This window comes from Ranitomeya variabilis, chromosome 2 (genome assembly GCF_051348905.1).
Source record: "Ranitomeya variabilis isolate aRanVar5 chromosome 2, aRanVar5.hap1, whole genome shotgun sequence".
In the NCBI taxonomy this organism is placed as follows: domain Eukaryota; kingdom Metazoa; phylum Chordata; class Amphibia; order Anura; family Dendrobatidae; genus Ranitomeya; species Ranitomeya variabilis.
The window spans coordinates 249,572,549-249,599,951 of NC_135233.1; the positions used below are offsets into that span (position 1 = coordinate 249,572,549).

General features: G+C 44.5%; 2 protein-coding genes across 3 annotated transcripts in view; one reads left to right on the forward strand and one right to left on the reverse strand.

The window, feature by feature from the left end:
• Positions 1–4,422: 4,422 nt before the first annotated feature.
• The window catches only part of ITIH6 (inter-alpha-trypsin inhibitor heavy chain family member 6), a 66,970-nt gene continuing 43,989 nt past the window's right edge, over positions 4,423–27,403 (forward strand). The window contains exons 1-2 of one of the 2 annotated variants that reach the window (XM_077284543.1): positions 4,423–4,712; positions 12,446–12,481. In XM_077284543.1, coding sequence (XP_077140658.1) covers positions 4,569–4,712; positions 12,446–12,481 — 180 coding nt within the window. In that variant the 5' untranslated portion in view covers positions 4,423–4,568. The remainder of the gene's footprint in view (positions 4,713–12,445; positions 12,482–27,403) is intronic. The other variant, XM_077284544.1, reaches the window with a different exon arrangement.
• Positions 12,825–20,848, reverse strand: LOC143808931 (uncharacterized). Its single transcript, XM_077292108.1, has 3 exons — positions 20,721–20,848; positions 19,557–20,604; positions 12,825–12,929 (listed from the first exon to the last, which is right to left on the reverse strand). The coding sequence occupies exons 1-3, from the start codon at positions 20,846–20,848 to the stop codon at positions 12,825–12,827; spliced, it is 1,281 nt and encodes a 426-aa protein (XP_077148223.1).

Genomic DNA, 27,403 nt, shown 5'->3' on the forward strand with positions numbered 1-27,403 from the left:
AATGGCAGCTAGATGATATACCTTCCCACAGGTGAAGTATGTCCCCAGGGTTTCCCAGATGTGTAGGTGGTGATGGTGGACGTTGTGAGGCACAATGAATAACGAGGACACAAAGGTTGCAGTCACTTTACCTTTTACTGAAGACTTCAGGGTCCACAGTCCAGAGTACCGTTCACAGGGCAGCCAGAATCCGGCCAGTCCGAAGGCACATCCAGAGTTCCCTTACCCAGGTGGAAATCAGTAGCCTTCCTACTAGCGCCTGTGTGTTGTAGTACCTCCCTGCTGAGCACCACGGGATAGTCCTCACAACTTTCGTGGATGTTTCTGATCTTCTCTCTCTCTGTCCCCCAGATGGTATGGATAGGACAACCCATATGACGGGGTAGGCCTGGAGCTTATTTATAGGGACCCTATTGACGCCCCTCTCCCACAATTTGCCTCCATGTATTCTTAGGTATTAGGGTCGGGCAACCAACTTGGAATTGACTGTCCTGCCGGTCTCTGAAGTAATACGTAGAGTCAATTACTCCCTCGGTGTTCCGGCCACCGGCTACGCGCCTCAGAAGGAGGCTGCCGATCTTGGGGCAGAACTCCTCCCGGTATTATCTCCTTGTGCTGTGACTTCGTTTCTCACTCTCCACAATACACTTCGCTTCATGTCCTTTCTTAGGATGCTGCCGCACGTAGGGGCAGGCGCAGCTCCGTAACGTTCTATCTCATGCTTGGCCTCTGTCAGGATCCCACCCCTGACAGGGACCCTTTGTCTGCAGCTCTGATGTTCCTCCTTTTCCCCCCTGTCTGCCTGACAGGTCCTTTCTGGGTCAAACCCAGGTAGCTTCTGACTAACTTCCTATCCAACCCACCAGTTTTACCCTTGTGTGAGGAGTGCCCTAATAGATAGAAGCAAGGCTCCCCCTAGTGGACTGGAGCGTGAAGTGTATTGTGTGACTTGTGATACCTGGTCAGATGAACTCCTTTAGTACCATCAGACGTAATATCACTCTCCCTGGTGGAAGAGCGACATTACTGCAACGACCAGGACTCTGGGGCACTGCACAATGTTTACAAGGAACTCTAAGGGTATGTGCACACGTATCTGTGAGGGCTGCGGATTTTTCCGCAGCGGATTTGATAAATCCGCAGGGCAAAACCGCTGCAGTTTTTCCTGCGGATTTATCGCGGTTTCTATTGCGGTTTCCGCTGCGGGATTACACCTGCAGTTTTCTATTGGAGCAGGTGTAAACCCGCAGCGGAATCCGCACAAAGAATTGACCTTCTGCGGAAAATAAACCGCTGCGTTTCCGCGTGTTTTTTTCTGCAGCATGTGCACTACGGATTTCATTTCCCATAGGTTTACATGGTACTGTAAATGCATGGGAAACCGCTGCGGATCCGCAGCAAAATCCGCAGCGTGTGCACATACCCTAAACTGGCCTGATAGGTCCGATGAAAACTATTGAGGCTGGGGCTGGATGGGCTGAATGTAAAAAGGCCGGCTCGTAGGTCCAGTCTGCCTGGTGGATAGAGAAAATAGGAATGAATGGCAGGAAAATAGATGGGAAAAGATAGGGGCTAAAGTTATCCATATATTGAGATAATTGTCCGAATTCTACCATAGCCATGCCCACTTGGTCAACAGGGTACATGTTTCTTTGGATGGGGAAAAAGGAGACTGCTGGTTCCTCTGGCATTGGCAGGAACAAAGGATCCGATATTAATAGTCAACATGCCACATCCCTCTTTTTCCTGAGATCTAGTGTCAAGGGGTGTCAGAAGACCCTCATACATAAAGGATCATCAGCCAATGCCAATATTTATTTGTGGAGGCCAGCTTATGAGATTTTGGTGTGGGTCGATGGGGGGGTATTTAAGGGGCTCAGGGGAAGTAAAACAAAGCACCCACCCTCCCATCTTTTCAGTACCAGATTATGGTACTAAGGCCGAGCCATGCCATCTTCCCTGGTTGCAAAGAATGTTTGGCTCATGAAGAGGACCCATCACTTTCCATAAAAATGTATGTTTTTTTATTCCCTGTAAATGCCGCTGTTCTGAATCGAATGCTGTTTTTATTTTCCTCCTGGATCTCTCCATTCCTGAGATCTGGCCTCCGTTAAGTAACCAACAGGAAGTTAGAGCTGCGACTACCGCTCACTTCCTGTCAATTACTTAAGTTTCCAAAGGCGGGGAGAGAGAAACCAGCGCTGATGCATACATGATGTAAACATTTCACCTGAGCTCCTGGTGATCGAGTGCCGACACCACTGGAAAATTGCTGGCACGGGAGGTGAGTATAAGTGTTTTTATTTTAATGGGGGCAAACACTTTGTTTGAGAAGGGGTTGTCCTAGTAGTGGACATTTAAGTGTTTGTTTTTTTCTCATCTCAGCTCTGGATTCCAAGCTACACTGCTCAGTATTGCTGTGTAAAATCTAACATTCTGCTGCTGCTTCTGTCTGTGTGTTATGTATAGAAGATCTTATAGCATCTAGTCATGACCCACTACCTTAGAGACAACTGAATATTAGCAATAAGGTAAAATAATTGCCAAAAGTATATGGAGAAGGGAGGGGCAGAGTGACAGAGAGAGTCACAGACACAAAGACTTCTGCTACTGTTTTCTAGTAGCTGTTTTATTTCACCTCAGTTATGGATTCACAGTGTCAGGACTCTGAACATTTTGATTACCTTTTGTGCATTACTGCCCTTTTCCAAGATGGCGTCTTTGGTCTCATGTGCACTGTGTCTTCCTGCTATATAACTCCACCACAGCCTTTAGTCTGTGCTAGAGTATTCTGCCTTGCATCTAGCTCCACCCTGGCGACTCCCTGGCTTTGCACCTGCACCTGCTCCTGTGAACCTGTGTGGAGATCCTGCTACTCAGCTCTGAGTTTCTGCTGCATACATCGGTTTCCAGTAATCCTCCATCTGGCTGCTTGTGTTTGTTTCCATCTGCATTTGCTGGACATGTAAGCTGTTGCTGCTCTGCTTAAACCTGAGACTTTTACCCAGGCCTCCCCGGTTATGCTAAGATATTATTTGAACTGCCTTATAAGCATATCTATCTGTGTTTGGACTACCAAGGACTTATTCGTGTCAAGTATCCTCAAGAATAATTGTGCTTCATAGACTTTCTGCGTGATTGCACTTTCCTCTGAAGTTTCCTATAGACTGTTAAGCTGCGTTTATATTTACACCAAGTGTTGTGGACTTGAGTTTCTCTCTGCACCTGTTTGAATCACCGTGTGATAATATGGACTTTACCACTTATAAAACTGTGTCCTGTAGTTGTCTTGTTCCATGCAAAGAGTCTCCTGAGTTATCCCTTATAATCATTACACACAGTTACACTGCTCAGTACAGCTGTATAATGTCCTCTGTTATGCTGCTGCTTCTGCCTGTGAGCTACATCAGGAGTGCATGAATCCCTCATGACTGTGTATAGTAGACATATAGTTGCAGTTCATCTCTGCCCACTAATTCAGAGACAACTGAACATTAGATATAAGGTCATATAATGACCGAAATTCTATGGTAAGGGAGAAGAAGAGTGACAGGGAGAGACACAGGCACAAAGACTGTTACTGTTGCCTTCTACTAAGTGTTTTATCTCACCTCAGTTCTGGATTGACAGCTATACTGCTCAGCCTGCACAATGCCCTCCATTCTGCTACTTCTTCTGTTTGTGAGCTCCTTTGAGAAAGGAGTGCAGGTATCCCTCATGGCTGTGCGTACTGTGTATAGGAAGCATTGGTTACAGATAATTTCCACCCACTAGCTCAGAGTCAGCTGAAAATGAGAGAGAGAGCCTGCAGAGGGGAAAACTGGTGAAAAATGCAAGATACAAGTCATATAATGACCAGAAATAGCATCATGTAACCACAGGTTATTCTGAAAAAGTGTTTGAAATTACAGCTTTGCTTTAATAGCCTTGACTTCTTTGCCTATGGGCAGTGGATTGAAGGTTCGCCTCCAGAGGGCTTTGGCAAAGCCCATAAATATTTATTGTGTGGGGCAACGTAGCGACAGTTTTCATTATGGCTTAAACAGCACTTCTTTATTTTCCACAGGAACAAATGTGTCTAAAAATACTAAAAAAAAGGTTTTACAAACTTCAGAAGACGATATTTATAATTGATGGTGGTTTGGATGGGTCACCTTGTGAAGACGTTGTAACCACTAATCTCCTGAATGGTAGCTAGGGCAGTTGTCAAATTTGACCCAGCAGTAAATAAGTAAATATATCGTTTAGCTGCCTACCTTCTTGCTGCCACTTTGATGTGCGGAGCTGCATTCGGCTTCATTTAAAGAGCTATTGACACACTTCAGTAACTGGGCTGAACTTCAAAATATTTTGGTTTCATTTAGTGCAGGGGGGAAGGTTTGGAAGAACTTGGCCTGTCTCCAATTAAGCGTCCCGAGCCTAACTCATCTGGACAATCATGGCTTGTAAAGGAATGAATGCATCTTTTATAGAACTTAACACCCAAAAGAAAAAATGCTCGAGGTTTAAAAGTGCAAAGGAAAGTCCATCCGTACGGAGTAAATTCAAAGAGCAGCATCTTCCTAGTGATGCTCCTTAGATGTGTCACCAGCAACTTTATAGTGTCAGCGATGGGGAACTTATCAAGAACCTACTTTCTACTGATGATGCTTCTGTTCCTACTGGATGTGACCTTCACTGATCAGAAGAGACTCGCAGGTCCCTACCAGGAGGTAAGTCAACGTGGCACTCCTTGGCATAGTGTGTTGACTTCCACAAAGATATGTGAGATAACTTCTGCTGGCTGGAAAAAAATACATTATGACTGACTTTCGGAATAGCATTTTACATGGGGGATGTGTTTCTCACTTTTTGGCTTATGCTTCAAAAATACATTTCAGAAGTTATATGAAAAATTCATGACGTATTTGATTTGCAAAATATTGATCCCCATTAAAGTGTGTTAAAAGTTAGCTAAACTTTTGATATGTTACAGCCTCTAGTAAAAAATGATAAGTGGGATCTGGATCCTGAGACCTCCAGTGATTACTCAAATAAATGAGCAGAACTGTTCAGATTATCCTTCAGCTCGAGGGGTGTGGGGTCAGTAGTTGCCGTTTGCAGAGTACTTCTGCCGATAGGTTTAGAGATTAATGGAGGAAGGGGGGGGGGGGGGGTCTGAGAACCTGTACCCTCACCAAGTAGCATTTATAAATAGGGGCTATGAGAAATAAAATCTTTAAAAGATTAGTTACTCTTTAATAATAATAGACTTTCTGTGTAATATCTTAAAGAGGCTGTACAGTGAAAAGATCTCTGGGACCCGCACTCATAGACAGAATGGGGCGGTAGTGCAGCTGCTCCATAACCGGTCCGTTCATGTTCTATGGGACTGCTGGGCGCTGCCCTCGGCTTTTTGCAGCAGTCCTCATAGAGAATTAATGGAGTGGCGCTCAAGCATGTGCACTCTATTCTAATGAGTAAATGTTCCCCGTTCTGATAACAGACGGGGGTCCCAGCTGACCATTATTTTTGGCCATCTTTGAAGCAGATGCCTTATTTAAAAAAATATTTTTCCAATTATGAGGCCACCCTATTGAGGACCCTTTTCCTAGTAGAGTGTGTAGCACTATGGCTGGCACCCCTGCATAGTGTTCCCTTACCTCTCCATGCAGGGGTGCCATGGCATGGTCTTCCATCGTGCTCCTGCTTCCTGCTGTGGTGCGTGCTGCAGCTTCCAGTGGCACACACACTGTGCACCCGCTCCCCTATTCTTAAAGGGGCAGTGCGCGCATATTGCTAAATGCCCTCAGCCTGTTGCTGAGAGGCATTTAGCATAATGTGTTTACCTGCTGGATGGCTCTCAGCTAATTGCCGGGAGTCATCCTGTATAAAAGACTCCTTCTCCCTTAGGGAGGTGCCAAGCCACGAGTTTAATCATTAGGTAGCGTGGTGTTCAACCAGTGCAGTTGTGAAGTCCTCTGGTTCCTGTGCGGCCAGTGTCCTTAACCCAAATGCCTGATCCCGAATGCCTGATCCCGATGCGCTGATGGGTTCTGTAACTACGATCTTCCTGTGAACGCTGGCACGTGGCCGTCGTTCATATAAGGCTATGTGCACACGTTGCGGATTCGTGTGCGGATTTTCCCGCACTGTTTTTGCATAATCCAAAGGTAAAACGCATTGTGGATTTACCGTGGATTTCTGGCGGTTTTTGTGCAGATTCCACCTGCGGTTTTACGCCAGTGGATTCCTATTGAGGAGCAGGTGTAAACCGCTGCGGAATCTGCACAAAGAATTGACATGCTGCGGAAAATAAACTGCTGTGTTTCCGCGTGGTATTTTCCGAAGCATGTGCACTGCAGATTTCGTTTTCCATAGGTTTACATGGTACTGTACAACGCATGGAAAACTGCTGCGAATCCGCAGCAAAATCCGCAACGTGTGCACTTAGCCTAAAGATTGTGATTTTTACTATACATAGCACAGCTATGATGAGCACAGGCAATCGGACGATCACAGCTTTAAGTCTCCTGAGGAGACTATTAAATTCAGTAAAGTGAAAAAAAGTTTTTTAAAAATATGAAAAAAATCAAACACAAGTTTAAATCGCCAGGCTTGTTACCCATTGAAAATATAACAATTAAAAAAAAAAACACCCACAAGTATCACTGCATTGAGAAATGTCCGATCTAAGAAATCATAAAATAAATGAATCAGATCAGTAAATGTCGTAACGAGAAAAAAATTGAAACGGCAGAATTACATTTGTTGAATGCTGCAGCACTGCAGAAAGAGGTGATGAAAACATCATACCTACCCCGAAATGGTACCAATAAAAACATCAGCTCAGGACAAAACAAAAATAAGCCCTCACCCAGCCCCAGGTCCCAAAACATAAAAACAATACGACAGACGCAAAAAAACCCTTTTTTTTTTTCATACAAATATCTGATTTTTTTTCCACTTAAATAAAAATAAAGTATTCATGTTTGGTATCTGTGTACTCGTAGTGACCTGGGGAATCATACTGTCAGGTCAATTTTACCATATAGTGAAAATGGTGAATAAAAAAAAAAAAAACACTTTTTTTGCAGTTTGATCGCACTTGGAATTTTTTTTCCCGTTTTCCAGTACACTATATGATATAAAATGAATGGTGTCATTCCAAAGTACAACTCGTCCTGCAAAAAAAACAAGACAACATACCGCTATATTGAACAAAATCTAAAAAAGTTATGGCTCTTGGAAGAAGGGGAGGAAAAAAATGGGAAAATGGGCATGGCATGAAAGGGTTAAAGTTGCAGCCAATCAACAATGTCATTTTCCATTGTGGAATACCATTTTAATAAAGTTTAAATAGAACCCAAAGATATAAAATAACCACTACACTTGTCAGTACTAGAAGGCATGGGCGTTATATGATGCAGCATAGGTCTTTTCATTGGTACATTGTAGGGTTACTCCCGATATAAAAAGTTGTCACCTATTCTTTGGTGGCAGATCGTTGGCAGTCTCTAGATACTGTTCTCTGGATTGATGGGGTCCCAGTTTTGGGGGTGACTGTTCTGTTATCTGGATGAGATCTGGTTAGCATCCTTTTTTGCCAAGGATCATGGCCTTTAAGAATCCCTACAGCTTCAAGGGAAGCCCCAGTACCCATTGAGACTTTATGGGGTGCACTGCCCAAGCTCCTTAATAAAAACTGATATAAATATATTGAAGGGTTACTCCCATCTTTAGAAGTTATCCATAGCATAGGGGAGAACGTAATGATAGGTGGAGGTCCGACAGCTGGGACCACCCCACACTGATCCTGAAAATGGGGCTCTGTAGAAGAAGGCAAGAAGCAGGTTAGCAAAAGAAAGAAGAGAGAAAATGCAGGTGGAGAGAAGTAGCCGCAACACAGGAGGAGAGAAATGAGCCGTAACCACAGAGGGAGGTTTATCAAGTGTTTGAGGCATAGGGCTGCCATCAAGGCAGAGAAGTAGAGGAGGACCCTTAGGAGGCCTGTTTGCCCACCACCTAGTCACTCTGAAGAAACAGCCACAGACATGCTCAAGGGAAAAAATAAAATTCTGGCTCCCAATAGACGCCAACAGATGGCGCTCACTGCATTCAGTTCATTTCCGAGTAGCCGTCTGCTCTCCTGACAATTTTTTTTTTTTAGCAAATACTTATAATAATCCCTTCAGAACGTTGTGCAGTGCCATTACTATGTTTTTCCTCCTGGAAATGTATGGATACATTGACATCTGGATGGCTCCATTTCCCCTTGTCAAAGGGACGTGTCCCTAGACAGTCTGTCAATGTTAACACTGGTAGGGCTGTGTAAGTACATTTCCCCATCTGGTAACATCCCATCCTATCAGTTTACTTCCAGGAGGAGTGACAGAGGAACAGCTAAATACAGAGTTATAAGAAAGTGGAATCAGAATTTTAAAAATTTTAGAAAATATATTGTATATATCCTGGTTAACTGTACACAACAATGAGATTTTTAATAGCTGTCCTACTAGGCAAGTAATAATTTATATTAGAGGGGTTCCCCAAGCCCTAAATAATTTCCAGTAGACCACTGGTGTTAGGATCCCCTGCAATATGTAGGTTACACCATTGGACAGAGAACCATCATCCAAAAGTAAATCACTGAATGCTACTTTACAGTGGCATGTAAAAGTTTGCGCACCCCTGGTCAAAATTTCTGCTACCGTGAACAATTAACCAAGTTGAACATTAAATTATCTTCAAAAGGCCTAAAGTTAAAGATGACACATTTCCTATGTATTTTATCCAAACAAAAAAAATATTGTCATATGGGAAATGGGCCAATGCAAAAGTTTGGGCACCCTTTGAGATTTGTGTGCTCAGATAACTGACCAAGGTTTCAGCCCTTAGTTAGTCTGTTAGGGTTATGATTTGTTCACCCTCATTGTTAGGCCAGGTGATGCAACTTTCCCAGCTTTATAAAAACCCAGCCTCCTCTAACTTTGTGCCCAAAAAACAGCTGTCTAGCACTCTGAAAATGAAAATGGTGGAGGCCCACAAAGCAAGAGAAGACTATAAGAAGATAGCAAAGCGTTTTCAAGTTGCCCTTTCCTTAGATTGAAATGTAATTAAGAAATGGAAGGTAACAGGAACAGTGGAGGTCAAGATAAGGTCTGGAAGAACAAGCAAGATTTCAGTGAGAGCTGCTTGTAGGATTGCTAGAGACGCAAATCAGAACCCCCGCTTGAATGCAAAAGAGCTTTAGAAAGATTTATCAGACTCTGGAGTTCTGGTACATTGTTTTACTGTTCAGAGACACCTGCACAAATATGGCCTTCATGGAGGAGTCATCAGAAGAAAACCTCTCCTGCGTCTTCACCGTCTTCACCATAAAATTCAGTGCTAAAAGTATGCAAAAGAAATCTAAACAAGCCTGCTGCATTTGGAAACAAGTCCTGTGGACCGATGAAGATAAAGTAGAACTTTTTGGCCAGAATGATCAAAGGTATGTGTGGAGGAAATAGGGCACAGGATTTCAGGAAAAGAACATCTCGACAACCATTAAGCATGGAGGTGGATCGATTATGCTTTGGGGTTGTGTTGCAGCCAATGACACATGGAACATTTCATGGGTACAGGGGAAAAAAGGATTCTATGAAATTTCAACAAATTCTTGATGCAAACATAATACCATCTATAAAAAAAAAGCTGCAGTAGATAAAGAGGATGGCTTCTACAAATGGATAATGATCCTAAACACAAGTCAAAATCCACAATAGATGACCTCAAAAGGTGCAACCTCAAGGTTTTACAATGGTCCTCTCAGTCCCCTGATCTGAACATCATTGAAAATCTTTGGCTGAACCTCAAAATAGCAGAGGATGCAAGACGACCCAGGAATCTCACAGAACTGGAAGAATTTTCCAAGGAAGAATGGATGAAAATCCCACAAACATGAACTGAAAGACTCTTGTCTGGCTACAAAAAGTGTTTACAAGCTGTAATACTTTCAAAACGGGGTGCTACAAGGTATTAACCATGCAAGGTGCCCAAACTTTTGCAACGGCCAATTTTCCTTTTTGTAACTTTTAAAACGTAAAAGATGAATATATATATATATATATATATATATATATACACTCACTGGCCACTTTATTAGGTACACCTGTCCAACTTCTTGTTAACACTTAATTTCTAATCAGCCAATCACATGGCGGCAACTCAGTGCATTTAGGCATGTAGACATGGTCAAGACAATCTCCTGCAGTTCAAACCGAGCATCAGTATGGGGAAGAAAGGTGATTTGAGTGCCTTTGAACGTGGCATGGTTGTTGGTGCCAGAAGGGCTGGTCTGAGTATTTCAGAAACTGCTGATCTACTGGGATTTTCACGCACAACCATCTCTAGGGTTTACAGAGAATGGCCCGAAAAAGAAAAAAAATCCAGTGAGCGGCAGTTCTGTGGGCGGAAATGCCTTGTTGATGCCAGAGGTCAGAGGAGAATGGGCAGACTGGTTCGAGCTGATAGAAAGGCAACAGTGACTCAAATCGCCACCCGTTACAACCAAGGTAGGCCTAAGAGCATCTCTGAACGCACAGTGCGTCGAACTTTGAGGCAGATGGGCTACAGCAGCAGAAGACCACACCGGGTACCACTCCTTTCAGCTAAGAACAGGAAACTGAGGCTACAATTTGCACAAGCTCATCGAAATTGGACAGTAGAAGATTGGAAAAACGTTGCTTGGTCTGATGAGTCTCGATTTCTGCTGCGACATTCGGATGGTAGGGTCAGAATTTGGCGTAAACAACATGAAAGCATGGATCCATCCTGCCTTGTATGGAGCATCTTTGGGATGTGCAGCCGACAAATCTGCGGCAACTGTGTGATGCCATCATGTCAATATGGACCAAAATCTCTGAGGAATGCTTCCAGCACCTTGTTGAATCTATGCCTCGAAGAATTGAGGCAGTTCTGAAGGCAAAAGGGGTCCAACCCGTTACTAGCATGGTGTACCTAATAAAGTGGCCGGTGAGTGTATATATATATATATATATATATATATATATATATATATATATATATATATATATATATATATATATATATATAGCCTAAAATACAAAAGAAATGTGTAATCTTTACCTTTAGGCCTTTTAGAGGTCATCTCATCTTCATCTTGCTAAAGGCTGTCTGCACACTTTGCAGTATTGGTGTGTTTTTTTCCTTGCAGATTTTCTACATAACCCTGTAGCCATCCGGATGCTAGCAAACCTGAAGTGTCATGCACACGTCGCTTATTTTTGACGTGCAGATTTGATACAGAAAATAATCTGCAGCATGTCAATTCTCTGTGCAGTTTTAACCATTGACTGCACTCAAATTCATCAAAAACGCAGGACAGTAACGCAGGCAAAAATGCGCTATTTTTCAGCTCCATTTTTGCCGCCAAGAGCTACAGAAATGTTGCAGAAATTTTACTCAACATGGGCACATAGCCTAACTGTTCACAATAGCAGTAATTGTGACCAGGGGTGCCAAAACTTTTACATGCCCCTGTATATACTTATGCTATACAATGGGCTGTTATACAAAGTTAGGGGTTGTCAACTTCTGGGAACACTTTTTCTTTTTTACTGAAATGTATGTAATTTGGGCTAAAAATCATTTTTGCACGTGGGTTTCATGAAAAATGTTGCACTGTTTGCCTTCTATAATCTCTGTATTGCACTGTCTAGTCCAGGCTACATAATGAGTTAACTGATGATCCAAAAGTGAGTTCATTCTGACATCTGGCAAGAGTTTTTAGCTCTCGTCTGTCTTTTTTTAAGCTCATTTTAGCTGATTTATGATCACATGGAAGTTCAAAGTGCAGGAAAACAAAGCGACTGTAAAAGCCAAACAATGCAAAATATTTAATGAAACCCAATTGCAAAAATGATTTTTAGCCCCAAATACATGCATTTAATTAAAATAAATTATGTTGTTATAGTTAGACAATCTAATTAAATTTACAATATTCGTCTTCAGGCCATAGTAAAAGTCTTAAACTTTGGGTTAGTTAAAATATGTGTAAACAGTAAATTTAAAATTCCTGCTTTTCTCAATGATTTATGCGGCTTTATCAGTGGAAGAGTTTGTAACCAGAGATTCTTACTTCTCTATCTCTTGAGTATTGCAAATTATTTCCTGGCACATTTCCAAGCATCGCAACCTTCTTGTGTTTACCGGTGACCACTCCTGAGCCATCCCCAAGGGGCTTTGTTATAAATTACGGGAATAGACGGGTTTCTGGCTCATAATTGTTTTGCATGGGTACGGACTATGACAAAAAGTAAGGACAAATATAAGACAAAGCGACTGTCACTGTGCCCACGGAATTAACAGCATTAAGGATTGTCATTAGCCTGGAAATGCTAATGTAAAGGTAGTATTATTCACAGGAAGTTTTACACAAATTTGCTTTTTTTTGTGCAAATAGAGATTCAAGCGTCAGATCCGAGCAGCCAAGACCGAGGTAAGAAAGGACAAAAAAAAAAAGAAAACTGCTTCAAAAGATGTATAAATTCACACCAATGATCTTGTAAGTTCCAATGAGAAAAGGATATGCTGTTGTTACTGTCCCTTACCACATCCCTATAGATGTAGTTTTAGGCTCTTGGACACTATTATCAACCTCATAGTGGTGTCTTCCTGTGTGGCAAAGGAGATTTGGGGTCTTTTCATGCACTACGGCCTTGGCAACGATTACTGTTTTTGAAGTTCCTATAGCCATGCACCTAAGCATGTAAGAAAGTGAGTTTTGGTTGCGTGGCCTATGACCCTAAATTTATTACCTGTTTTGGGAATGGCGCTTTAGTTCAGCAATGTTCAAGTAGGAGAGATGTTAAGCCAGTTGGAGTCAACTTAAGTAAAGGTTTCAGTCTCTCAATCTTGGCAAATGCATAAAGTATTGAGGCACAGATCTTTTACATAAGAGTTGAGGCAAAGAACTAGACATCATAGTTGTGGCACACAGCTTGACAGTTACAAATTAGAGATGAGGCAAGTAGGAGGACACATCCTTGACTAATAGACCCTTTATTGAGACACAGAGTTTGGCAGTTACACAATAGTTGCACATAAATTTAAGGCACAAAGCTTTCAGGTACATATCTGAGTTGTGGCACACAACTTGTCAGTTTCATATCAGAATTGAATTTTGGTACAGAGCTTGGTAGTTACACATCAGGGTTGAGATAGAGAATTTGGAAGTTTTTTATAAAGAGTTGTGGCACAGAGCTTAGAGGTTACAAATCAGAGTTGCAGTAGACTGCTTAACAGTTACAAAATATATTTTAGGCAAATAAGAGGATGCAACCTTGTCAAATTCCCAGTCTTGAGGCATCGAGCTTGGTGGTTACAGAGTAGTCACACAAAAGAGTTGAGACACAAAGCTTGTGGTTACATCAGAGTTGAGGCACAAAACTTGTGGTTACATCAGAGTTGAGGAACACAGCTTGTTAGTTACAGAATAGTCACACATAAGAGTTGAGGCACAAAGCTTGTGGTTACATCAGAGTTGAGGCACACAGCCTAGTGGTTATAGAGTCACACATAAGAGTTGAGGCACAAAGCTTGTAGTTACATCAGAGTTGAGGCACAAAGATTGCAGTTACCTCAGAGTTGAGGCACAGAGCTTGGTGGTTACAGAGTTGTCACATATAAGAGTTGAGGCACAAAGCTTGTGGTTGCATCAGAGTTGAGGCACACATTTTGGTGGTTATAGAGTAGTCACACAAGAGTTGAGGCACACAGCTTGTGGTTACATCAGAGTTGAGGCACAAAGATTGCAGTTACATCAGAGTTGAGGCACAGAGCTTGGTGGTTACAGAGTTGTCACATATAAGAGTTAAGGCACAGAGCTTGTGGTTACATTAGAGTTGAGGCGCACAGCTTAGTGGTTATAGAGTAGACATGCATAAGAGTTGAGGCACAAAGCTTGCAGTAACATCAGAGTTGAGGCACACAGCTTGGTGGTTACAGAATAGTCACATATAACAGTTGAGGCACAAAGCTTGTGGTTAGATATTAGAGTTGACTGTCAGTAGTTATTGATGTGGCACACAGTTTCACAGATACACATTATAGATGTGGCACAGAGTTTGGTGTTTATGCGTCAACAGTTTCTTTGCACAGTTCATAACATAGTCTAGCAGACTGCCTCCGTCACTGGTTAGAACAGAATTTTAAAGCTTGAAGCTGCCATGTTACTGACTTTAAGCTGAGAGTGATCTACAACTACTTGCAGTACCCAGGGCCATGGGAGTGTCTCAGCAAGATCCACATTCACAGATCCTCCCGCACAATGTACTCCTTCTCTGACAGTATTGCTATCTATCCGTTCGCCCATAAAGCTCGCTAAGCTGCCTCCATATATATCATGGCCTCACCACAACGCACAATACTGCAGTGTCTCCGTGTGTCTCCTCTGACCCAGCCGACTTGTGTCCCCAGCACTACAAATATAGTACTGCCTTAAAGGTGCCGTTCATGCAATGAACACAGGTACATAATTTAAAGGTGCCGTGCCTTCAGAAACAAATATAACATAACAGCATTTCTTGTACTTTCACATTTCTTTTGTGCATCTTTAATACATATGCTTTTTCCTTCTAGTCATCTCATAGCCTGAGAGGGGGGATGGACATCAGTCCTGTGGAGCACAGAGAGGCAGTGTGTTGTATACCAACTAGCTATTGGGCAACCTAAACACTCATGGCTTGTAGTCTACACTGCTAAAATCCCTGCAACTTGTTGAGTTTAAAGGGGTCATCCAATGCAAACTGCGGGTTACTCCTATGACCTGTCAACTAGGTCCAACCTCCTGGACTTCTGACCATAGTCAGAACAGCGCTCACCAAACTTCCCTAAACTAGGGCTCTGTCTTTTATTTTGGCATAACTGTCTTTCTCAAGAGTTTTTGAAGTCTGGGAAAGAATTACATGGGCATTTATACTACAGGATCAGCCCTTGCAATAGCTTTGGGGGGTTTTTGAGACACAAGACCTCAACCCGGAGTTGACATGCACGAGAGGTGGAACCCACTACCCCTTAGAGAAACGTGGCACATGGTTCTCACAGGATGGGGGGAGGTATGATGTATACAATTTATTTCAGCACAATGTTGGGGGTCTGACTTTTGCTTTTCCTCCTATTATATATGTATGTTTATGATGAATACAGCCTAACTCACGAACCAGGAAAGAATTTATGATCGGCTTTGATTAAAGTGATGACATCAGTGCAGAAATATTTTTTTTTCGTAAGCATCTCAGCATGAATCTTGATGGCGTACACATCACTGCTGTTTTTATTCTTTCCATCTTGTATGCACATACGACACGGACTTGCATTCTGATAATATAATATCTCTTGCAAAGATTTTTGCAGTTTCTCAACCTAGGAGAATCATTTCAGGAATGTGAGGTGGACAAGATGTTTACCTTGTGGTCCTCACTGCTGGGAAAAGGTATAAAAGTCCCAATGATTTAAGTTTCCACTGTGTCAACGTCCCCTGCACACAAACCTAGGGAACGGACTAGCGTCTCCTAACCTGTCATAAGTCTAGTAAGCTGGGTGAAAAAAGTGGACGTCTCTCTGGAGGATCCAACTAATCTGCACATTGCATTGACAGCATTCAGTTGCGTAGTACTTCATTTCCCCTGCGGAGGCACTGCAGGAAAATGTAATACTTTCTGATCAGTTCCCTCCACAAATTAAAGCTAATCCCTGTAGATGGAAACTTATAATTTGAGGTCCCTTCTAAAAAAGTAGGTAACTCTTTTTATATTTTATTGGGGTGTCTTTGAAAAGTCAAAGATACCCCAATAAATATGCAAATAACATGTTTTGCACTGTTTGTATATGGTACACACCTAACGTTTCAATAAAGAACTGTGATGTAAACTTATGATATACAAGAAAAGGATGAGCCAGAAGGGGCCATATTTAATGTGAAGAGCGGATTTTGATGGACAGGTCATATGTGGGTGCTTGCAAAATGTTGTACCAACAGGAAGTCATATTTTATGCAATTTAGGCAAATCCCAAAACTTTCCCAGTTAAGGTACCGTCACACTAAGCGACGCTGCAGCGATAGCGACAACAATGCCGATCGCTGCAGCGTCGCTGTTTGATCGCTGGAGAGCTGTCACACAGACCGCTCTCCAGCGACCAACGATGCCGAAGTCCCCGGGTAACCAGGGTAAACATCGGGTTGCTAAGCGCAGGGCCGCGCTTAGTAACCCGATGTTTACCCTGGTTACCAGAGTAAAATGTAAAAAAAACAAACAGTACATACTTACATGCGTCCCCCGGCGTCCGCTTCCTGCAATGACTGAGCGCCGGCAGTAGCAGGGCACAGCGGTGACGTCACCGCTGTGCTGTGGTTTCACTTTCACTTTGCGGCGCTCAGTCAGTGTGGGAAGCGGACGCCGGGGGACGCATGTGAGTATGTACTGTTTTTTTTTTTTTACATTTTACGCTGGTAACCAGGGTAAACATCGGGTTACTAAGCGCGGCCCTGCGCTTAGTAACCCGATGTTTACCCTGGTTACCAGTGTAAAATATCGCTGGTATCGTTGCTTTTGCTGTCAAACACAACGATACACGGCGATCGGACGACCAAATAAAGTTCTGAACTTTATTCAGCGACCAGCGACATCACAGCAGGATCCTGATCGCTGCTGCGTGTCAAACTAAACGATATCGCTAGCCAGGACGCTGCAACGTCACGGATCGCTAGCGATATCGTTTAGTGTGACGGTACCTTTAGGCTAGTTTCACATTTGCGTTTAAATCCGCAGCTTTTAAAACGCATCTGCAAGTGGTGGAAAAAATGCATATAAACGCGTACAAACGCAGCATTTTTTAGACGCATGCGGTTAAAGAAAAGCCGCATTTGTACGCGTTTATATGCGTTTTTTCCTGCGTTTGCGTTTTTGGTGCGCATGATGTGAAATTTCACAAGAGAAAAATCTAGACAACCAGACACCGCCAATGGGACTACAGAGGGCGTGTATTATGGAATCTCTATATATAGACCCTTGAACAGCTGAAATGTTCAGAATTTGCTCCTGTATGCTGTGTCATAATGGATCTTTGCATGGAGAGCTTTTACTCAACCTGGATTTAAGCATCAAGCTGTTTCTTGCCTGTGCGTTTGCTTGGGAGCAAGATAGACATCGCGAAAGATGGAGAAGGAGACAACGTAGGCGTTTTTGGAGACACCCCATTATCGAACTACGTGAGAGCCGTGGAGCCTATCACACGCTGTATGCCGAGCTTAATACCAACCCGGAGAAATTCCATGAATATACAAGGATGTCGCAAGACTCGTTCCGGGATTTGCGTGCTCGTGTCCAAGGAGCCATACGGAGACAGGACACCCAGCTCCGTACAGCGATTCCACCGGAGGAACGTCTGCTGGTTACATTACGGTACATTCCAAATGAAAACCAATGACAGTCCAAATTTTGTGTTTTCTGACATGTATGTTTTTGGTATTTTCCTTTCTTTCTTTAGCGTAATCACACCATAAATAGAATAGATTGTAATTTTTGGGGGGTTTGTTTTTCTTACAGATTTCTGGCAACCGGAGAGAGTTTATCATCCCTCCACTTCCAATACCGGCTTGGAATATCCAGACTGTCCGGAATAGTTGCGGACACCTGCCGGGCTTTGTGGAATGTTCTCCGGGATGAGTTTATACCCCTACCCACCTTGGACATGTGGCTTGAAATTGCGGAAAAATTCTGGAGTGTGTGTGATTTCCCCAACTGTTTAGGAGCGGTGGATGGAAAGCACATCCACATTATCAAACCTGCCAGAACAGGATCGGAGTATTTCAACTACAAAAAATATTTTTCTGTTGTGCTCATGGCAATAGCCGATGCGAACTGTCGCTTCATCGCCGTGGACATTGGAGCTTTTGGCCGTGGCAACGATTCCCAGACTTTCAAGAACTCGGATATGGGCCGCCGTGTGTATGGCAAAAATTTCAATTTTCCACCGCCACAACCTCTCCCCAACACTCCAGGACCACATATGCCATTTGTTATGGTTGGGGATGAGGCCTTTCAGATGTGTGAAAACCTACTGAAGCCCTGTTCCAGTCGGGACTTGAACCACACTAGAAGGATCTTTAACTACAGACTGACCAGGGCCCGAAGAACAGTAGAGTGTACCTTTGGCATTCTGGTCGCTAAATGGCGCATTCTTGCATCAGCCATAAATCGATCTGTACCAGTAATTTTCTGCAATGATAATAATATTTCTCATTAATAAACTTTATTTTTGGTTGTGTTGACCGTGTCTCCTATGTATTTCCTCTACAAACCAAGGCTGTCCTAAAACTAGCAGTATTTGGTCTGTATTTAATATCAGTATTTGTAATCCAAAACCAGGAGTGGGTGATAGAGGCAGAGGTGATCGTTATTATATTAATATCAGAATTTACTTCTAATTGTTCCACTCCTTGTTTTGGCTTACAAATACTGATATAAAACACTGGCCACATACTGCTAGTGTTATGGCAGCCATGTTGCTTTATTGGTAAGCTTGTTGACGTCATTGCGTCCCGATTCTGTTCTGCTTTATCCATTGGACACAGACTGAAGAGACAATGACTGTCACACTAAAGAGATCTATACTCATCAAGTCAGGTGTCAGAAATAATGAATTCATGATGCACATATAAGCTTCATGAATTCACTACTTCTGACACCTGTGCAGGTGAGCATAGATATGCAGTGTGTGACCATCCCTTCAATTTGTGTGTACCGTAATAGATTATGTACAAAGAAGAGAAAATGGTGGTTATACAAGGCAGTTCTATACTCACCAGGTCAGGTGTTCCAACTAATGGGTTTTTTGACACCTGACCTGTTCAGTAGAGGTCTGCACTGTATTTCCGCCATTTTCTCTTCAGACTGCCACACTAGTCACAGACTAAGCAGAAAGAAGAGATTATGGAGATAATACATCTAATATTTTTGGGCCCACCTCATATCTGTATACTAAAGACACACAAAGCTGCAGTCTTTTTTTATAACTACTGGAGATATGATGTGGCCCAAAAAGTTAAGTGTGTGGCGAAGTTTCTTAGTTGGCGCACGGTGTGTGTTGCCGGCGTCGATAGATACAATAAACCAAACCTAATTTGGGCAAATCAAATTGTATTTATTTTTTTACAACCAAAAAACTTTATTTAACTGCGCAGGCTTGGGGTAGAGTGATGTAAACGTGGAGTGTGAAGCACTGAGGCCTGGCTAACCGTGGACGACGCAGAGGTGGCAGGAGAAGGGGCAATGAAACTACTGGGGTCTGGTAGTTCGGGGATGGGGCTTGACAGATGAGAGGCTTGAGACGCACTGGAAGGGTGAGACAAACCTAACATTACAGACACATTGGGAGGTGAAGGGGGAGGAATGCTAAGAGTCCTCTGTTTTTTTTTTGTGTGTGTTTTTTTTGGTTTGCCTGGTTGTGGGAGGTCTTGGTGGGCTCATATGGCGTGGCGTGGTGGTGGGTGACCTTTCAGGGTCCGGCTGCACTGTGTAAGAGTCCATTGTGCTCGTAGAGTGCGCAGCCATGCCAGAGTCCATAGTGCTCGTAGAGCATGCAGCCATGCCAGAGTCCATAGTGCTCGTAGAGTGTGCAGCCATGCCAGAGTCCATAGCGCTCGTAGAGCGGAAGGCCATGCCAGAGTCCATAGCGCTTGTAGAGCGGAAGGCCATGCCAGGGTCCTGCTGCATCGTGGTGGTGGCGGTACGGAAGGCCATGCCAGGGTCCTGCTGCATCGTGGTGGTGGCGGTACGGAAGGCCATGCCAGGGTCCTGCTGCATCGTGGTGGTGGCAGTACGGAAGGCCATGCCAGGGTTCTGCTGCACCGTGGTGTCAGTGGAGGAGGTCCAAGCAGGAGCAGCGGTTGTCATGGTGGTGGCGGTGGGATGTCCAACTGCACTCGGCATGGTGGTGGTGCTGTAAAGGTGTCCGGCTGTGGAAGGAATTGAGGTGGCCGTGCAGTGGTATGCAGCAGAGGTCGGCATTGAGGTCAATCGTGACAGCGAAGGCACAGGTGGATATGCCGCCACTGTCTGCTGGAAATACCGACTCTGCTGCATAGCCTGCACGTAAGCAGCATTGCAAGCCTGCATGACACTCAGCTGGAGATCAGGAGTAAGGTGTTCCGACATGCCCTGCTCAATTTGGTTAAAAAAATGATGTGCTGGCCTCTGGAGGTCGGCTTTCACTTGGTCAAGGCTTTTGCTGACCTCCTGGATACGTGCATTCAAGAGGCTATGTGAAACATCCATTCGGTCACCCAAAGCCTTGATTGCTTCATGTAAAACCGAGCTCAAGTGCAAAAACTCGGGCATGAGTGACCTGTCCGAAGCCCTCTGCCGCTGCCGGGAGGAGCCCCCAAAAAAAGGGGCAGTGGAAGAGGACTGCGAAAGGGGAAGACCTGATGGACCAGCTCCCTGGTCTCCAGTTAGTGTGGAAGGCCCACTTGCTGCTGCGCTGCTGGATGGCTGGGACGGGTCCGTGGCTGTCGGATGAAGGACCGCTCCAGAACCTGGGCCAACAGTAGTGCTGTATGTGCTGTGAAAAAAGGAAAAAGAAAATTAATACCAAATATTAACCAGATGCAAAATCCTGTGGAATATAAAAATACAGATTATGGCAATATAATACAACCTAATGCACGTGATACTTACGTTCTCTGGGCAAGGACCAGTCTTAAAAATGCCAGAACTCGATGGTATTTGTATCTTCTGATCCTTGCTCCTGAACCACTGGGAACACGGCTCTCTTGACGCAGGTCCTTGTTGAAGCGGTCCTTCATCGAACGCCAACATGTTTTGACTTTGGCCATTGTTAAAAAAAAATTGTGGTCAGAAAAAGCACTTTTGGGCCGTGCTCACACAACTGTGTGTGATGACAGAAACTCCTGAGAGTTTCTTTCATCACACACAGTCGAGTGAGCACGGCCAAGGTCTCTGCTGCTTCACACTGCAGTGCAATACTTACCAAATGCATTTCGGACCCGTGTCGGGGCGTTGTCCCAGCCATCCCACATCTCTTTGGCCACCTCATTCCATAAGCGCCGGATCGTGACGTTGTTTGAGTGCAGTGGATCCCAGCAACGGGACTCGTTCCTGGACCAGCGAGATGAGGAGGTCATTCTCAATAAGATCATCCTCCCGTTGTGAAACCTAAAAATTAAATAAAGTCATTAAAGTTTGCTCAATTAACATAAGGAAAAGAAAGAAAAAAGATGCTGAGAAATGGCATGAATAGGAAAGTCAACATACAAAAGGATTCCAGAAGAAAAAAGTTAAGAACTACGAATGGAAAGAAAGGAAGATTCAAGATAACAGTCAGCCTTGTATATGTACCCGCTGCCATCTTTCCACCGGACCTTGACTCCGCTGCTCCTGCTCTGTCTCTGCCGTAGTAGAAGAAGAGCTCTAAAAAAAAGAAAAATTCAAATTGTCACATGTGTAGATGTGACAGTGAATACTTACCAATCTGACGAGGCAAGTACTCACCTCACTGACATGCTTGACTTCAGACGGCCCAGGAAGAAACTCCTCATGGAAAGAATCCGAAGAAGACATTCTGATGCATGTAGAAAGAAAGAAATGGCAGAAATTAGGACATGTAGAGAAAGAAAATAGAAAATAAAGGCATTGGCTAGGATATACTCACATTGTTCAGAGGCTTGTTTTCTCCAAGGTGCTGTGGTCTGTCTGCTCTGCTTGGCTGTCTGCTGAGAAGTGACCTGCAACTGTCCACACCCTCCCTTTATCACCTTGTATGTGGGGGGTGGCTTATCAGTGTCTAGACATGTTTTTCTCTTGTGGAACGCATGCGTTCATGAACGCAACCAAACGCATGTGCTTGTAAACGCATGCGTTTATATAGACAGCAATGCGTTTTTTTGTCGCAATCCTTGCGCAATCGGCCGCATGCGTTTCCAGGCAGCAAATTGACGCCTCTAAAAATTACTATATGTTACATTTCCGCGCCAAGCCGCAAACGACGAAACGACGCATGCGTCGTCAAACGCGGCAAACGCGAAAAAGCAAAAATGCATGCGTCCCTAATGTTAAATATAGGAATACAAAACGCATGCAGATATATGCGGTACAAACGCTGCGGACACAACCCCAAATGTGAAACGAGCCTTACAGATCACATGAGTCCAGACCCTGGCTCAATAACTATCACTTAAAATGAACTACGGACTACCTCCACTTATTAAAATGTATGACCCCTCCTTCAAGGGGATCTCCACTTTGTTAGCCTATCCCAGTCACCTTGCAGTGCCGGGCACAGTCACATCTAATGTGTATGGCCAACGGTGTTGTGGAGACGCTTTGTTCTGCTGATTACTGTGTTCTTTAGTGTCAGGCACCCATCCGTCATGCTTATCCTGTAGCCAGGTCATTGACGAGTATTCCTGAAATACTTGGGGTTGTCCAAGTTTTGGATCAAAAGAAATGTCGGTGTTCGAGTAGTAAAATGTGTAGCTCTTGTCTTACTGTTCCCAACAAGACTGTTTCCTAATAATAAAGTAATTACTACAGCACTTTCTTCCATAACTCCAGGAGATTTGGGTTGTATGGAGCCTCTTTCCTGCGCGGACTCCACACTTTTATAAAAGGCTCTTTCTTTTTATATATCCCAGTAATATACTCGTGTGATGCATTAGGAATTTCCTAGTGTAGTTGGAGAAACACACAGCGCTTACGAAGAAGGATCAAGAACGTGGCCACAGATAGCTGCTACATGACTCACATATTGTAGGGATTCACTCTCCCAGGTAGGCATTAGGTAGCGTTCACACAGGCAATGTATAAGAGCCAATAAACAGTTCATTCAGCAAATACAGTCCTACTAGTCTCGGTATCACCTTCAGCCTGAGCTCCAGCAGCTTCCAGCTCCAAACAGAAGTGTTCAACTCTATGCACAGTTCACACTGAACAGGCTGCAGCTTCCACAGGTTACTCTGCAGCTCCAACACACAGACTGCTCAGCTTACCCAGCTGACCGGTGCAGTCTCCATTCAGAGAGAAATTCTGGCTGGATTCTCTTCCAGCTACAACTCATATTTTGTCTGGTCACGCACCAGCTTCAACACACCCCACTCTGCTCAATATTCAGCAGACTGACACAATGTCAGCTCATCTCCTGGTTCTTAGTCAAAGCTAGCCAGGTGAATCTGGCTAGTTTTGACTACATACACGTGTGTATGTGCATATAGTTGTGTGAAAAGGTGTTTGCCCCTTCCCAATTTCCTATTCTTTTGCCATTCCCCACCTTCTCCACATCTTGGTCTTCATCCTCTAGGACTCAAAGTCTCTCAAATCACTTATTACTGGACATTCTTTGGCATAGTTGCGGATACAACAGCTGATAGTAGGGGACAATCATAAGTGGACAGCAGTTCCTCTTTCTACCATACTGTTTTATCGCTTTGCTTTGTGCCTGTGTCACAGCTTTCTTCATGTATCCGATTTCCCCATGTTGTGATGATAAATGGTTGCTGCATGTCCCAGCTGAAACAGTTCATTCTGAATGATTCTGCTGAAAACTGTAATAGGCAGGGTCTCGTTTATTAGCACACTCTTCAAGGAGTCTGAGAAATCTCTCCTTTTTATTTCCCTGGAGCCTCCCAGAGGCAATTATCCCTTAAAGATTGTTTTACAGTTCCATCTTGAGTAGTGCACCGCTATTCCTCTTTCTGAATGCCATGGGGTGCTGCACCATTGAAGGTTGACAGTTCGGACTGGCGGCATGGTTGCCCCAATGCTCCAAACTACGCAATCTCTGATGTAGCGTCAGAAGACTTCAGGGGCACTAAAGTCAGCGTGCATTAAACAATAGAATAAAAAATACCATCCCATTAAGAAGGACTTTTTAAGGCATTCTCTGACTGCTGCACGCACCTTCACCCTGTGTCATTGGAAAACCACTGTTCCACTCTCCTTTATGGAGGGAGTGGTTGAATTGAACACCTTTACCAGATTAACACGTTAATAGCAGGGGATCATGTAGAGCTTGTGCAGTGCCCCAGAGTCCTGGTTGTTGCAGTAATGTCGCTCTTCCACAAGGGGGAGTGATGTTACGTCTGATGGTACTAAAGGAGTTCACCTTGCCAGGTATCACAGTCACACACTACACTTTACACTCCAGTCCACCAGGGGGAGCAAAGCTTCTATCTACTAGGGCACTCCTCACACACGGGTAAAACTGGTGGGTTGGATAGGAAGTGAGTCAGAAAGAAGCAGACTGGGCTTCGACGAGACAACATCGAGGGCGAAGCAGCCTGGGTTTGACCCAGAGAGGTCCTGTCAGGGGTGGGATCCTGACAGAGGTCTAGCAAGAGATAGAACGTTACGGAGCTGCGCCTGCACTTCATTGCGGCAGCATCCTAAGAAAGGACACGAAGCAAAGTATATTGTGGAGAGTGAGAGCCAAAGTCACAGCACAAGGAGATAACACCGGGAGTAGTCCTGCCCTGAGGTAGGCAGCCTCCTTCCGAGGCACGTAGCCGGTGGCCGGAACACCGAGGGAGTACTGACTCTACGCATTACTCCAAACAACGGCAGGACAGTCAGTTCCAAGTTGGCTGCCCAACCTAAATACCTAAGAAGACACGGAGGCAATTGTGGGAGAGGGGCGTCTCTAGGGTCCCTATAAATGAACTCCAGGCCTACCCCGTCATACGGGTTGTCCTATCCATGTCATCTGGGGGACAGAGAGAGAGAACATCAGAAATATCTACGAAGGTTGTGAGGACTTTCCCGTTGTGCTCAGCAGGGAGGTATTACAACACACAGGCGCTAGTAGGAAGGCTACTGATTTCCTCCTGGCTAAGGGAACTCTGGATGTGCCTTCGGACCGGCCGGACTCAGCCAGCCCTGTGAGCGGTACTCTGGACTGTGGACGCTGAAGTCTTCAGTAAAAGGTAAAGAGACTGCAACCTTTGTGTCCTCGTTATTCATCGCGCCTTACAACGACCACCATCATCCTCCACACACTTTGGGAAGCCCTGGGGACATACTTCACCTGTGGGAAGGTATACCATCTAGCTGCCATTCCATCACCCCAGCGGACCCCAGCAGCGTCAGTCACCCTGACCGAATACCACAGGTGGCGTCACGAACACAGTACAAACTTACACCTTTAATTGGGCGCCCCTCAGCAGGGCCACGGACCGGGTCGAGCCACCGTGACATTCCTCAGAACCGAGACCGAGGGACCCGGTGCCGAGTACCCCATTGCCCTGCGCCTGGGGGCGATCCAACTTATTTGATGAGAATTGTTTAGTTTTATTTAAAAGGGTTGTCCACTACTAGGACGTCCCCTTCTCCATCTGAATGTTTGGTGTCGATAAGTTAAAAACACTTATACTCACTTCCGGTGCCGACACAATTCCAGCAGTCACGGTCCTGGGGCTCTCGTGCGATATGACATGTGAACCCATCACCCAATCAGCGCTGGCGTCACTGTCCCCGCCTTCGGACAAATCGACGTCAGAGATCAGCTGCAGCCCTGGCTTCCTGTTGATGTTCAATACATCCAAAGGTGCACGAGAGCCCTGGGAAATTGAGGGCCGACACAGCTGGAACAGCGCCGGCATCGGAGGTGAGTAAAAGTATTGTCACCGCCAAACATTCAGATCGAGAAGGGGTTGTCCTAGTAATGGACAACCCCTTTAAAGATGGCTCACTCTTCAGTAGATGGTTGAATAAATAAAATACCCTTAAGGTCAGATTAAAGTAGCACTTAGTAGCAGGCATGGAGCATTTTTTTTTTTTTGTGCTTCCTTCCTCATTACTCCCTTCTTTTCCCTTTTCTTCACGCTCTTACATTGAGATTGATGATTTATTCTAGATGTATTGTATTACCACTGTTTGTTTTTTTGCTTTCTTCTGATTTATTATGTTGGTATTTTCTAATTGCCAATCTCATTCTGTCATTTGTACTTTTAAATTATTTTTTTTTATACATACTTCTGCGGCGCCCCAGGGTCCTGGTCGTCGTAGTGGTATTGTTTTCCTCTCAGGGAGAGTGATGCTACGTTTGGAGGCAAGAAAGAATAACTGCATCCAGGTATCACAAACATGCAACACATTCACACTCCAGGCCACCAGGGGGAGCTTCTGCTCCTATTTATTAGGTCACTCCCCACATATATATATAACTGGTAGTCTGTAGGGAAAGTTAGTGAGTTCCAGACAGAAGTTGGTTGCTGGCTGAGCTCAGCTCAGTTAGTTCCAGACCGGAGTCTGAGGAGGACAGAAAGATAACAGAGCTGTGCATGCCCTCAGGGCTGGAGCTCCCAGAAAGAGACATTGAAAGACAGAATTATATTGCAGCGAGAAGGAAGTCGAAGCAAAGGAGAGGATACCAGAAGGGGACCAGCCCTGCTCAAGCTGTCTCCTTCTGAGGCGCAGAATCCCGGTAGCCGGACCACCGAGGGAGTAAGGACCTCTACGCCTTATTTCAGAGACCGGCAGGACAGCTAATTTCAGGTTACCTGTCCGCACCTACACCCAGGAGGCACGGTGACACCTACAGAGCTGGGTTATCTAAGAGACCCTATAAACAGGCTCAAGTCACCAGTCATACAGGTTTTGTCCTATCCTAAATGGGGGACAGAGAAAGCACATCTGTGAGACACTTATGTGAAGCCATAGGCAGTAAGGGACTACACCACTGCAGTGCAGCGCAAGGGAAGGCTACTGATTTCCACCTGGACAAGGGAACTCTGGACTTGCCTCCAAACCGGTCGGACTCCGCCTGCCCTGTGATCTGGTGCCCTGGACTGTGGATGCCGAAGTCTTCAGTAAAGGTAAAGAGACTGCAACCTTGTGCCCTCGTTATTCTCTGCGCCTCTCACCATACCACCATCTACACACCGGGAAGCCCTGGGGACAAACTTCACCTGTGGAAAGGTATACCATCTAGCTGCCATAACATCACCCCAGTGGACCCCTTAAAGCAGCGTCGGTCACCCTGAACGAATACCACAGGTGGCGTCACGAACATAAACTTTATCCCTTTAAGGACCTTTCCCTTTTATACGGACATCCCAGGGCCACGGACCGGGTCAGCCACCGTGACATCCCCCTGTGAACCTCGGACTCGGTCTTGAGTACCCCACGGCCCTTGGGAGGCGATCCACTTCCTTTAGATATGTCACTTGCTAGTTGTCTCAACAAGGATATAACTGGTCGATGTTTTTCTTTACGTTTTATAGGAGGCTTTATTCTTTAATAAGGTCTTTAATAAAGAAAAATGCCTCTGATCTTGTGAATAGAGATGATTTTTAATAATATTAAAACTGTACAGCTGCTTGTTTTTAAAAGAAATGTAGACAATTATA